The sequence below is a fragment of the Mercenaria mercenaria genome, chromosome 4 (assembly GCF_021730395.1).
Source record: "Mercenaria mercenaria strain notata chromosome 4, MADL_Memer_1, whole genome shotgun sequence".
Classification (NCBI taxonomy): domain Eukaryota; kingdom Metazoa; phylum Mollusca; class Bivalvia; order Venerida; family Veneridae; genus Mercenaria; species Mercenaria mercenaria.
This window is the reverse complement of record NC_069364.1, coordinates 25,270,229-25,283,318: the sequence shown is the minus strand read 5'-3', so window position 1 is coordinate 25,283,318 and position 13,090 is coordinate 25,270,229. Positions and strand designations below refer to the sequence as shown.

General features: G+C 35.0%; 2 protein-coding genes across 2 annotated transcripts; both read right to left on the bottom strand.

Annotated features, from left to right (window-relative positions):
- Window positions 1-1,987: 1,987 nt before the first annotated feature.
- On the bottom strand, window positions 1,988-3,677 carry LOC123553299 (uncharacterized). Its single transcript, XM_045343041.2, has 3 exons — window positions 3,546-3,677; window positions 2,455-2,706; window positions 1,988-2,107 (listed from the first exon to the last, which is right to left on the bottom strand). The coding sequence occupies exons 1-3, from the start codon at window positions 3,636-3,638 to the stop codon at window positions 1,988-1,990; spliced, it is 465 nt and encodes a 154-aa protein (XP_045198976.2). The 5' UTR covers window positions 3,639-3,677.
- A 6,478-nt stretch (window positions 3,678-10,155) lies between these two features.
- On the bottom strand, window positions 10,156-12,110 carry LOC123553300 (uncharacterized). Its single transcript, XM_045343042.2, has 3 exons — window positions 11,998-12,110; window positions 10,889-11,140; window positions 10,156-10,358 (listed from the first exon to the last, which is right to left on the bottom strand). Exons 1-3 carry the CDS (start codon window positions 12,088-12,090, stop codon window positions 10,236-10,238), a joined length of 468 nt encoding a protein of 155 aa, XP_045198977.2. The 5' UTR covers window positions 12,091-12,110; the 3' UTR covers window positions 10,156-10,235.
- Between the last annotated feature and the right edge of the window lie 980 nt (window positions 12,111-13,090).

The following is a 13,090-nucleotide window of genomic DNA, read 5'->3' as shown; positions in this document are numbered from 1 at the left end:
GCATTGCCTCGGACGAATCTGTCTTTAAAATGTTCAACATTCTTAAATATGTGTCATACGTTGGCATTGTTTTTATATACCCTAAACAACCTACATGTACATAAATAACACGACAGCGGTATCGCTCACACGAGTAGGTACCCGAATAACCAGTGTGATCATATACACCATAAAACCCAAAAAATCATGGGTATCAATGTTTTTCTTAGGTATTTCGCTATTTCTCAAATTTAGACTCATTTTGCCAGGGGCGCTAACACTATTATCCTCCTGCATTTTTTTTTCGATCCTTGGGTGTTCAGTTCAGAAAATTCGTCATTATAACACGTGTAACGGAATGCTTAAACATAGATAAAAACTCAACTGTATTTGTATTAATTCGTGGCAACACTACCCAAAGCTATAGTTTCTTTATTTTCCGTTGTCTTACTTGTTAACAGGCTTCTTTTTTTCAATACGTTTGCCTTTGCGTTTTACTAAGTGCATGTGCGGCGTAAAAGAAAGAGTATATAAAATTACATTTCGTTTTATCGCAACATTAATTTGCTTTTAAATTTATAGTCACTACAAAAGTTGTTATTTTACTGAAACAAAAATGTATTTCTTTACCTGAAAAAAAAATTGCTTATGAGGACAATATAATTGGACTTGGCGACATGTCAAGCGTCCATAACTCCAAAATCATACAGTACATTTATGTTCTTACCAAGCGCAACTGAGTTTGCTTCATAGTAACGCAGTCCAGTTACAAAGGAACCTTAAATGTCATTCTACTCGCCCCGGCGTCGGTGTCGGCGTCGGCGTGACCTTTCTTGGTTCAAGTTTTTCGGCAACCTTTGTTTTTCTGTCATATCTATATATAACTATTGCTTATATCTTACTGTAAGTTCACATAAACATTGTCCAGCATACAAACAAAGTATGTGCAGGGGCTGGGCTCATTATACCCAAGGTCAAGGTCACAAAAGTGTTATACTTAGGTTATTTTTAATGTTTAAGTTTTTCGGCAACCTTTATGTTGTTTTTCTGTCATATCTTTGTTACTATTGCTTATATCTTACTGTAACTTCACATAAACATAGTCCCGCATACAAACAAAGTATTTACAGGGACTGGGCCTATTATATTGAAGGTCAAGGTCACCAAGGTGTTATACTTTGAATATTTTTCATATTGATTTTTCGAAAACTTCGTTTATAGACATATCTTCGGTACTTTAAAAGATAATGATTTGAAATAAAAAACATTCCTTTATAATCATCTTGTGCATGTGTGGTTACAATTCCCCTTTCATACTTAAGTTTTTTGGCAATCTTTGCATTCGTGATATAACTTTAGTACAATATAAGATAATGACTTGAAACTTAAAATGTTTCTTTATCATTATCATCTGCATGTGTGGTAACAATGCCCATAACTCTGATTTGTATTTTTGACCAAATTATGCCCCTTTCATACTTAAATTTTTTTACAAAACTTTGTTTTCTGGACATAACTTTGGTACTCTATAAGATAATGACTTGAAACTCAAAGTATATCTTTACCATCATCATCAGTACCCCTTCCATACTTGACCTTTAAGGCCTCTGAGTAGTAGGGTCCTGTAATATCTTGGTGTATCTCCCGGTCTCATATTTCCTATAAATCTGGTATAATAATAATATTGAGACATAAATTCATTTTACTATCAAATCGCCGAATAGTGGAGTGCGCTGTCTTACGGACAGCTCTTGTTATAGTTCTTGTTGCGGAGGGGGCAAGCGGATAGGTTAGTCGGTTAATATATTATGTGATTCCACTTTCTTGCTACTGTTTTAGCAAATTTGATTTTTAAAAAATCACTAGATTCTACTTTTATACCGCCCAATCAACAGGGTAGATAATTATTATTTGTGTATTTATACTAGGATTCGACAAAATGAGTTATTAGATATTTAATAAAAACAAAACTTTAATTGATCAATATTCAAAAAAAGAAAAAATATGTCTAATGAAAATCGAAACGTGCAATCATATAATTCACTTCCTGTTCAACGTCCTGTATTATCCGCTCGTCATTGTCCTCAACAAGATGTTTGACAAACTCCCAGTAGATTGGCTCCTCCTCCTGAAATATATCAAAACGACCATGTTTGAAAAAGAAACTGAATAGATAAGGATTGGTTTCAGGTATTTAACGGTACGAAATCGCACTTTATGATCACTCTCGGTTAAATATGAGATCAAATACCTAATACTGACTAGCATCTAGAAAAGATTTTTTATTTAAGTAAAATTCATTTTTTTTTCATTCGGGACGACTAAAAGTTCATTGTTGAGAAAATCCAGTATTGCAAAGTCCCTCAACACATTTTTTTAAATGTAACTGGTAACTTCTGAGATAGAAGAGGAATGCACAAAGGAAGGAAATATTTTTGCTTCATTTTAATTAACATTTGCACCTATTTCACTCACTTCTTCCGATGTATATTCCTCAACAGAATCAGTATCCCACTCCATCTCCTCTAACAACTGAGCCTCTCTGTACACTTGTTCCATTGCTTTTACACTCCTCTCTAGTTTCTCCCGTATTCGTTGTTTCTCTGTTTCCGCCTTTGACATGATACACGGCACTTGTCTTGTTGGTTCATATGTTTGATTGGTAAACTGCTCAGGAAAAGCGGTCGGTATCAGTTCGTACCATATTCCACGGCGACAAATAAAGTACTGAAATGAAAACAAGTATATTTTAACTTTCGTGGTCTCTGTTCATGTCTGATATAAATCAGCAGTGAGTTTCACAAGCATTTTCAACTAACCTGGAACATAGAAATTTCCCAAGAAGCAGAATTTTGCCAAACACTGGCAGAACGCCTATAATTATATACAGTCAGACCTGCATATTAACACATATCATGCTGGGTCATTGCGACTGGTGCAGTCTGATCAAGATCTTCACTGTTTGCCATTAAGTCAGTATATTTTTGGTAAGCATCCCTTTTAACAGTTAATGGTACTATTCAAATTGAAAGATGGACAAGTTCATTACAGAAATTCAGCAGGGTAAGGTTTAAACTACCAAAAGGACATTCGCAGAAATGAATAATACGATTTAGCGTATGGAAACCAGATGCAATATTTTCACAAATAATACATATAGCCATAAGTCGAAATGAAATAGGCCTACACGGTATTTAGGACTATGATATTTTTTATCTTACATATAAATAAAACTTTATTTTAATTCACGATTAAACTAAAAATAAATTATTTTATAGATTTCTCTAGCTATTATGATATTTTCACTGTGAAAATTCCAGATATTTTTCAGCGTAATATTCCAGTATTCAGTCACTGGAAAATATAATAATCCAGAGCTTTTTTTTATAATTTGCTAGAGATCTGTTAGTAAGTCATTTAACACAGGGACTTTGTCAGCCTAATTTAAAGCAAGTACGCACATAAATACAATGGCACAAACATACGGGCGAGGATGCCTTTGATGAAGTCCTTAAATTGCAGCTGTTTGCTTAAAATAACAAAAACAATAATGCAAAGACGCTTACCCTGTCGTGAATCAGTATTAAAAGTACTACGCCTAATCCGGGTACGAAGTCGATAGTCGTATATTTGTTTCTTTGATGTAGAAAGCTGAACATTTTGATTCTGTCTTGCTTTGAACTCCTGTGGTAACTGTAACTTATGACGACGACGTCTTAATGGAACGCCATAACTGACGTTTAAACATCGTACGTCGTATAATGACGTATTTATTAATTTGACCTAGACTATCATTGGATCATTTCATGAAACTACAATATTTGTAAAAACATTATATTTTTACGATGCACACAAAAGTCGAAGCACTAAGATAAACAGTTGCAATGAAACCAAATTAGCAGTGTATTCAGATTTAACGTTGTTTTTTTACAAATTAAAAGAATCCAAACACTGTAAACTTACTTAAAATTTACATACCTACATAAAATGAGATACCTGTATGAAACACTAAAATTTCATACGCTCTTTTGGGATTTTCTTCATGTCTCGGCCTAATTCAATTTCATAACGGCTCACGCATTAAAACGTTCATGTTGCCAATATTTGTCTATTAGTGTGTTGTAAAATTTTTTTCAAATTCTCTATATTTCCAAAATCTATTTTTGGTATGTATACCCGAGATGTTTCCCTTTCATTATGCGCGTACTTTAGTTTTTGCCCCGGTCAGTAATATTTGAAAAACGGCGATACCTTTCTTATTTCTGGACGGACCATGTAAGTGTGAGTACTTATTTTCTTAGTGAGAACATTTCCTATCCGGCGATAATGGTTTGAATTCAAAATTTGCTAAATAGCCTTTTTTCGAAATTCTTGATGCGGAGAGCAAAATGGTTAAAAATGAAAAATCAGTGAAGAAAATCATTTTCTACGTGTTCATTTATGTGTCAACACTGCCAAATAACGCATACCTTGAATAAAGCTGTTTAAATGGAAAATATTTTGTACTTGGAACATTTATTATTACATCCATCTGCTATGACTATGCAGGAAGAAAAGACATGCGACTGGACAAAATGAATAATGTTGTCATTCTCAAAACATTCCATCAATGAAAATATCTCCGAAGTCTTCTTACAATATGAAAGAATACACCGACGCTGAAAGGGCAGAATGTACAAAACAAAACTTGGTACATGGTCTTAATAATGTCTTCTATCGAACGGGTAAATGACAAAAATATAGCCTCTAAAAATACTAGCACTGCTTGATAACGTCATCATATGCTTAAAGATATTTCTTGGACGTATTTTCTTTTAATTTACATATATCTTCTTCCATATGTACTCTGTCAATTTAAGCGATCATTAGGCTATGTCACCATGACCGTTTTTAAGGTATGGACAGGTTTTGTGCATGACCAATTTGAACTAAAATTCAATATAACAAAAAGAAACTAAAACAAACTGTAAGTTAGATCTCTTGACGAATTGATTGACTTTTTCTTGAATTTGAAATCCAGTGCATATATTTCATAATCATATGAATTCCAAAATTCACATGAAAAATATTTCTTAGAAAGGTTCTCGACTACACGAAAAAATGTAACAAAAGTCACACATTTTTATCATATTTTACTGGACACTATGGCCTGAGAAAACATAAGAAGAAGCTGGGTCTTGCAGACACAGTTAAGTGTCAGTGCGGATCAGAGGAACAAACACCATTCCACGTCCTGCAGAGCTGTTCCTTTCTGGAAGAATTATGCCAGAAAGTTCCATTTGAGACCAAAGCTGTGGGGAGATGCCATGCAGCGACCTGCAGAATACGGTGCAGTTCATCGCCGCATCTAATCTAAAGATATAAAACGGCCATACGAAGATGGAACGCAGTAAGTAAGTAAGTAAGTATCATATTTTTCAATGGATTTTTTTTCTCTTTTTTACTGCATATCATATACACCATAAAACCCCAAAAATCATGGGTATCAATGTTTTTTTCTCAGATTTTCCGATATTTCTCAAATTTAGACTCATTTTGACAGGGGCGCTAACACTATTATCCTCCTGCATTTTTTTTCGATCCTTAAGTGTTCGGTTCAGAATATTCGTCATTATAACACGTGTAACGGAATGCTTAAACATGGATAAAAACTCAACTGTATTTGTATTCATTCGTGGCTACACTACCCAAAGCTATAGTTTCTTTATTTTCTGTTGTCTTACTTGTTAACAGGCTTCTCTTTTTCAATACGTTTGCCTTTCCTGTAGACAGAAATCGACCAGTTCGCCTTTTACTGCCTAAAATATGGTTTCGATTATACTAACGTCTTAAAAAATATTCAGCTTTCTATTTAACGCAAATGAGAATTTGTATGTAACGGACCACCCACAGCACAAAAGGTTTTGCAGTAACAATTGTCAAAAATGCCTTTAAACAATTGGACCGACTCCTTTTTTAGCTCACCTGACAGGGTGAGCTAGAAGTCTAGGTATGTGGTCCATCTTCCACAGTTTTCATAAACATTTGTTATGAAACTACGATAGTTTGTCTGAAACATTCTTGCAAGGTCCTTTCTCAAGTTTGTTATAACGATTCCCCTAGTCCCCTTTTAGGATCCGGCAGAGCTAAATGGAAATAACATTAAACAACTTCTCATGTAGCGCTCACTCGATGCGCTCATTAAACTTGGTCTGTAGCATTCTTATAAACCTCTGATAATTTCTTTTCAAATGGGAAGACTAAATGGATCCTTCCAGGAGCGCTCAAAATACAGCTGTAAAAAATAGCAGTTTAAAGTTACAGCTGTAAAATGGTTAAGTCTTTCTTGGGCCTGTCTTTCATGTAGGCATTATTATATTTTGTTTTACAGAAGGCCGAATTCCATCTTTTACAAGAAGATAGCAGTTATCAATTTACGGCCATGATTATGAGATTCTTATATCCTTTCCGCAGCCTTAACGTACTAAAACGTATTAGCGTCTGATGGCCCTTTCACGCTTCCGTAGAAACAACATTTATATCATGAAACTTATTTTGAAAATATTTCTGAAATGTCTAGGTCTGCAGCTCTCAAATACGGTTATATCTTACATCTGAGGCATATACTGACACTCTCAGACAACATCAAAAATGACATTTTGAGCGATTTGATGAAGTTCCAAAATTATCAATGTACCCTTGGTCCGTTACGGACCCCTGTGGGATTTGTGTTTATCCAGAGCTCAAATATTTTTTCATAGATTAAAAGCTGACATGGTGTACTAAAGCCCAGATAATTTCAATTCGTAATAAAGTGCTGAAAATTGGTTCCCCAATAGCAAAAAAAAAAAAAAAAAAAAAAGTCCACGCGCATACATTTAGACGGGGTGACCCCTGCGCGTGACCCCTGACTATCTACGAATCAAAATGCGGCTTTCGTTTTCAAGTTTAGCATTTCTACTTTCATTTTATTTACTTACGGAAATAGCTGAAGGTCGAGTGACGTCATTTTCTGTGTTGTCAAAAACATACATATGCCTGGCGAGATTGCATAAATAAGTGCTGGCCGTCCTAAGGATATGCCATGGACTGCTCCTTTCGCTTAGCGCCAGATCAAGGATGTCTCCGTCTAGCTGCCCTTTCCAACAAGACCATTCACATCAAAATGCATGTTTGCACTTGTAAGCAATGTCACATTAAACATAGCGTATTTTGGACCGGGTACGATTTCTGAATAAAAGAGATTGGTGCTCTTTACACTGTAGCTTGTGGAACAACTAAAAATACAAACTTCATGTAGGAACTATCTTTTTAGATATATGTGTAGTTAACTGCATCAAAGTACATAGACTGAAAAAAAAATATTAAGATATCATTTTCTGAAGAAAAAGTTTTTGAGCTGAAAAAAAATGATCCCGGGTAAAATCTTTGGAAAAAATGGAGACAACTCCGCTAAGACTTTATGGTAGGCTTAGGTGGCTGTTGGTCTAATGCCTCATACAAACTATGCAAATTTTACCTCTAGGCAGGAAAAAAGCATACATAATTGCCACAAGGATTAGCAATCTGAATAGAAAACTATGTAAAGATCAAATGAGTTAATGCCCTGGGGAAAGTGTAACATTTTTGTGGTGAATTTTGTCAACAAACAGATGATTTGTTTGAAAAAGTCAAAACCCACAGAATTTTACAAGGTAAAATATGTTGAAAAGGTTACTGCTGGTAAGAGAACAATTTCTACTACCCATATATATATGCCTCAAAGTATGGGAAAAATATCTAGACATATGAGAAAATCAAAGAAATCAATTTTAGGACTGTTGAATTAGATGTCTTATCCTGCATAGCATTTAACATAGATAGGTTACTTTTCCATTGCATTGATATAACATGGACAGAATTAAGATTAACAAACGGTGTTCACTCAACAATTTCACTATATATATATTATTCCCTTGTGTAAAGAGGGCTATTTAAGGGTAAGTCTCTATTTACAGGCATTTATTTTCAATGGGTCTTTAAATTATTTATAGATCTTTACCCTGCTAAATTTCTAAAATGAACTGATCAGTCATTCAATTTTGGCATTACCATTTATTATTCGAAGGGCTATTCACTGAAAATTTATTGACAGAATAGCGAGCAGTGCAGAACATGATCAGCCTGCACGGATTTGCAGGCTGATCTTGGTCTGCACTGGTCGCAGAGGCAGAATCACTTGCCACTTGCAGGGTAAAAGTTAATAATTATCAATTTTGGTATTTGAAGCCAGTTAAACTGGAAATGGTCAACTGTCCATAAATAATAAGCTGGTTTGTGAAAAAATAAACGAAGAGATGTTTTCTGGTCTAAATGTCATTTTATTGTCATTTTGTATCTATAATATCAGAGCATTTCTAGGAATTTTCAATCTTTTTATTTCTTCCACGCCTTAGCTTTTTAATCATGTATTTCCTATATGCTTTATTTAAGGTGTCCTCCTTTCTTACTAACATTGTGTTAAAAACACTGGCCTGTATGTAGCCTGTCTTGGGCCTGTCTTTCATTTAGGCCTTATTATATTATCAATTTATGGCCGTGATTGTGAGAGACTTGTACTTTTGAAACTATCCTGGACTTTTCCTTTCGCTTAGTGCCAAATAAAAGCTGTACTCATCTAGCTGTTCCTATGCCCTTTCCAACGAGATCTTTCTCATCAAAATGTACGTTTGCACTCGTATATTGTTCACCAAACTTGGTCAGAAGCAAGGTGAGATATGGTAAAGGTCGTCTTCAGGTGAGCGACCTAGGCCCATTTGGACCTCTTGTCAATTTTATTCAAATGGTTCTGCTTGGCCCATTTTAGAGGTCACCTGAGCTAACAATAGACACAAACTTTAATCAACTTGTTCTCAATATTACGACTAGATGTCCGTCATCACTAAACTTGATCTGTATCATCCTTGTAAGAACTTCTGTCATATCTGTTCAAATGGTTTTGATTGGTCCCATTTAAGAGTTATGAAAGAAACCCTTAAAACGACTTCCTGTCATGAAACAATCAATGGATCTTTACCAAACTTGGTCTGTAGCAACGTATGGACTTGACATAGGTTTATTCAACTGATATTACTTGCCCCCCCCCCCCCCCCCCCCCACCCTCCCCCTTTAGGTGCCACCATGCAGAGGTAATGTAGGAAAATGTTTGACAACTTCTCAAGAACCACTTGATGAATTTTCACCAATCCTGAGCTAGAGTATCCGAGTAATGTCCTGTCTCAACCTTTTTAAATGGTTGAACTGACTCATTTTAATGACTAATACAGCCAAAAAAATAGAAAATCCCTTCAAAACAGCTATTCACGAACCACTTGAAAGATCGCCTCCTTGGATGGACCATTAATTCTGTTGGTAGGATGGTTGCCCTAGATTACTAGATCATCCCAGTTGTTTAAGGGATCAGTAGATCAAAGGCCAAGGCCACAATGACGTTTTTACTAATAAAATCTGTAAAAAGATCCCTTGGAAGCATAGAATGCAACCAAAAAAAAAATAAAATAATAGCTCGGTTTGATTGAGTCTGTTCATGAGAGGTAATGAAATGTGAAACACCTCTCACCCCCCTAGCACCGGCTTAAGCGGAACTCTATAACACATCTATTGAATGGACTCCACGATCCCAAAGGACCAGAAAATATAACAAAAATGGTTTACAATTGTTAACTCAACAATGCTTTTGCCTCATGAGATTAGGGAATTATATTTGAACCCTATAGTTTTAGGTATTAGTATGTCGAATGTTAAAGTCTTATTAAAACTGAAAACGGTTTCCGATATAGCTTATATCTTCATCTTACTTCATAGCGCGTAATTTTATATATATTTGGACTTGGCAAGATGTCAAAAGTCCATAACTCCAAAATCAGACAGTACATTTATGTTAATACGAAGCGCCAACTTTGCTTCATAGTAATGCAGTCCAGAAAAGAAAACTCAGGGTTACAATAGGACCCGAAATATCAATTTTATTGTTTTAAATGGTTATTCTGTTTTTAGTTTGAGAGACTTATGTTTGGTGGGGGCGAAGAATGGGCACGCGGATGGGTTAGTGGGTTATTGCTTTCTGCGGCTACTGTTTTAGCAAGTTTGATTTTAAGAACACTAGATTCCACTTTTATACCACCCAGTCAATTGGGTACATATTACTTGTGTAGGATTCGAAAAAAGAGCAATTAAATATTAGTACAAAACTTTAATTTGATCAATATTCATCAAAAAAAAAGAAGAAGAAAAAATGCCTAATGAAAATCGAAACGTGCAATCATATAATTTTCCTCCTGTTCAACGTCCTGTATTATCCTGTCGTCAGTGTCCTCAACAAGGTGTTTCACAAACTCCCAGTAGATTGGCTCTTCCTCCTCCTGAAACATATCAACATGACCATGTTTGAAAAAAAATAGAATCGGACAGCATGTTACTTTGTCTGTTAGAAATGGTTCAACACAGCAGCTCTAACAATGAGTATTTTAGTTTTTTAGACACCGAACCAATAAGTAGCTTTTTCCCCACATGTAACTGGCCAGCTTCCCCGCACGAATCAGGTTTAGAGAATGATTGGTTTCAGGCGTTTAATGTTACGAACTCGCACTTTACGATCTCTTACGGTTAAATATGAGATCATGTACCATTTACATTTAATGGGTAATATGAATAAAGACTGACGTAAATTCAACTTGTATCTAGAAAAATTCGAATTCATTTTTTTTCATTCGGGACGACCCTAAAAAAACTAAAATTCATTGATGAGAAAAATCCACCCTGAGCAAAGTTCCTCAATATAGTTTTTTAACTTTTGTTTAAACAGAGGAAATACTGGTAACTTCTGAGATTGCACAAAGGAAGGAAATATTTTAGCTTCATTTTAATTAACATTTGCACCTATTTTACTCACTTCTTCCGATGTATATTCCTCAACAGAATCAGTATCCCACTCCATCTCCTCTAACAAGTGAGCCTCTCTGTACACTTGTTCCATTGCTTTTACACTCCTCTCTAGTTTCTCCCGTATTCGTCGTTTCTCTGTTTCCGCCTTTGACATGATACACGGCAGGTGTCTTGGTGGTTCATATGTTTGATTGGTAAACTGCTCGGGATAAGCGGTCGGTATCAGTTCATACCATATTCCACGGCGACAAATAAAGTACTGAAATGAAAACGAGGATATTTTAACTCTCATGGTCTCTGTTCATGTCTCATAAATCGATCAGCACTGAGTTTCACAAGCATTGTCAACTAACCTGGACAATAGAAATTTCCCAAGGAGCAGAATTTTGTCAAAAACTGGCAGGACGCCTATATATACAGTCGGACTGCATATTAAGCATTATCATGCTGGGCCTTTGCGACCAGTGTAGATCATGATCAGCCTGCACATCCGCGCAGTCTGATCAAGATCTACACTGTTTGCCATTCAGTCAGTATATTTTGTTAAGCATCCCTTTTAAAAGTTAATGGTACTGTCCAAATTGAAAGATAGACAAAGCTCATTATAGAAATTTAGTAGGATAATGGTTAAACTACCACGAATATTCACAGAAACGATACGATTTAGCATTTTAGCATATGGAAACCAGATGCAATATCTTCACAAATAATACATATAGCCACGAGTCGAAATGGAATAGGTCTACACGGTATTTAAGACTCAGTGATATTTTAGATCTTACATATAAAAAAAAACTTTCTTTTTAATTCACGATTAAACTAAAAATTAATTCTTTTATAGGTTTCACCAGCGAAAAGCTATTTTGATATTTTCACTGTGAAAATTCCAGATATTTTACAGCCTAATATTCCAATATTCACTCACTGAAAAATATAATCATCCAGGGCTATTTTTATAATTTGCTAGAGATCAGTTAGTAAGTCATTAAACACTTCATAGCACATACGCACAGAAATACAATGACACAAACATATGGGCGAGGATGCCTTTGATGAAGTCCTTAAAATGCAGATGTTTGCTTAAAATAACAAAAACAAACACGCAAAGACGCTTACCCTGTCGTGAATCAGTATTAACAGTACTACGCCTAATCCGGGTATGACGTCAATAGTCGTATATTTGTTTCTTTGATGTAAAAAGCTGAACATTTTGATTCTGTCTTGCTCTGAACTCGTGGGGTAACTGTAACTTATGACGACGACGTCTTAATGGAACGTCATAACTGACGTAAACATTGTCCGTCATGAATATGACGTATTTTACCGGAAGAGCGCTTTTGTTAGCCCAAAACCAATCCGGTCCTTTATCTCAGGGGAGGGCCGTCATTAATGTTGGTAAAACTTGTGGACCAACCCATTTGCTTTTTACCTTAATCGTCTTCATCATATGTGTGTTTGTTTTAATGTGTTATACATTTGTATGTACTATGTATTGTATGTTCTAGATTAGCAATAAAGTATGAAATCAAATGACGTATTTATTAATTTGACGCCGACTATCATTGAATCATTTCATGAGACTGCAATATCTGTAAGAAGATCATATATTTTTCAATACACACTAAAGTCGAGGCACTAAGATAAACAGTTTCACAGAAAAGAAAAGTATAATAGTGTAGGCTATAAGCCAGATGATTGTGCACTTTTTAGAAGAGTTTTAAATTTGTATGATTCTTGCGTAATGTATCATAATATTACAATTTTGATGTAGAACCCATTGCTGCATGAACTATTTTACAAAATTTAGACCGATTTTTAGAAAACTTTACCAGCGGAGATTTTTATTGTACTTTTCATAACTTTTTTTATTTTTTGCTCGATTCTAAAAATATCTTGTACAAATATTTGCCTTTTAAATGCCGACGCGACACATATATTTGTTTGGTGTTTGTTGCAAAATTATTGGAGCGTGTCGAACTTTATTGATTTAAGCAATTCTGCATGTAAAACATGTATACGTTGACTTAATTTGTAAAATAATCATGTAAAGATTAAGGCTGGAGCCGTGCCAACTAGAATTAATACGAAAATGGATAAAATGTCAATGTACGCATAAGTAGATTGATCTGAAACTTTTTTAGTTGACAATTTCATTGCAATTTATTTCATACAATGTTCAGAAGCTTATGACAAAAACAACTGGACCGTG

Coding starts and splice junctions, on each gene's coding strand:
- LOC123553299 (XM_045343041.2), bottom strand. CDS start 3,638: ATGTTCAGCTTTCTACATCAAAGAAACAAATATACGACTATCGACTTC. Junction 2,707..3,545: donor TAATACTGATTCACGACAGG/GTAAGCGTCTTT, acceptor TTTTCATTTCAG/TACTTTATTTGTCGCCGTGG. Junction 2,108..2,454: donor AGGAATATACATCGGAAGAA/GTGAGTGAAATA, acceptor GATATATTTCAG/GAGGAGGAGCCAATCTACTG.
- LOC123553300 (XM_045343042.2), bottom strand. CDS start 12,090: ATGTTCAGCTTTTTACATCAAAGAAACAAATATACGACTATTGACGTC. Junction 11,141..11,997: donor TAATACTGATTCACGACAGG/GTAAGCGTCTTT, acceptor TTTTCATTTCAG/TACTTTATTTGTCGCCGTGG. Junction 10,359..10,888: donor AGGAATATACATCGGAAGAA/GTGAGTAAAATA, acceptor GATATGTTTCAG/GAGGAGGAAGAGCCAATCTA.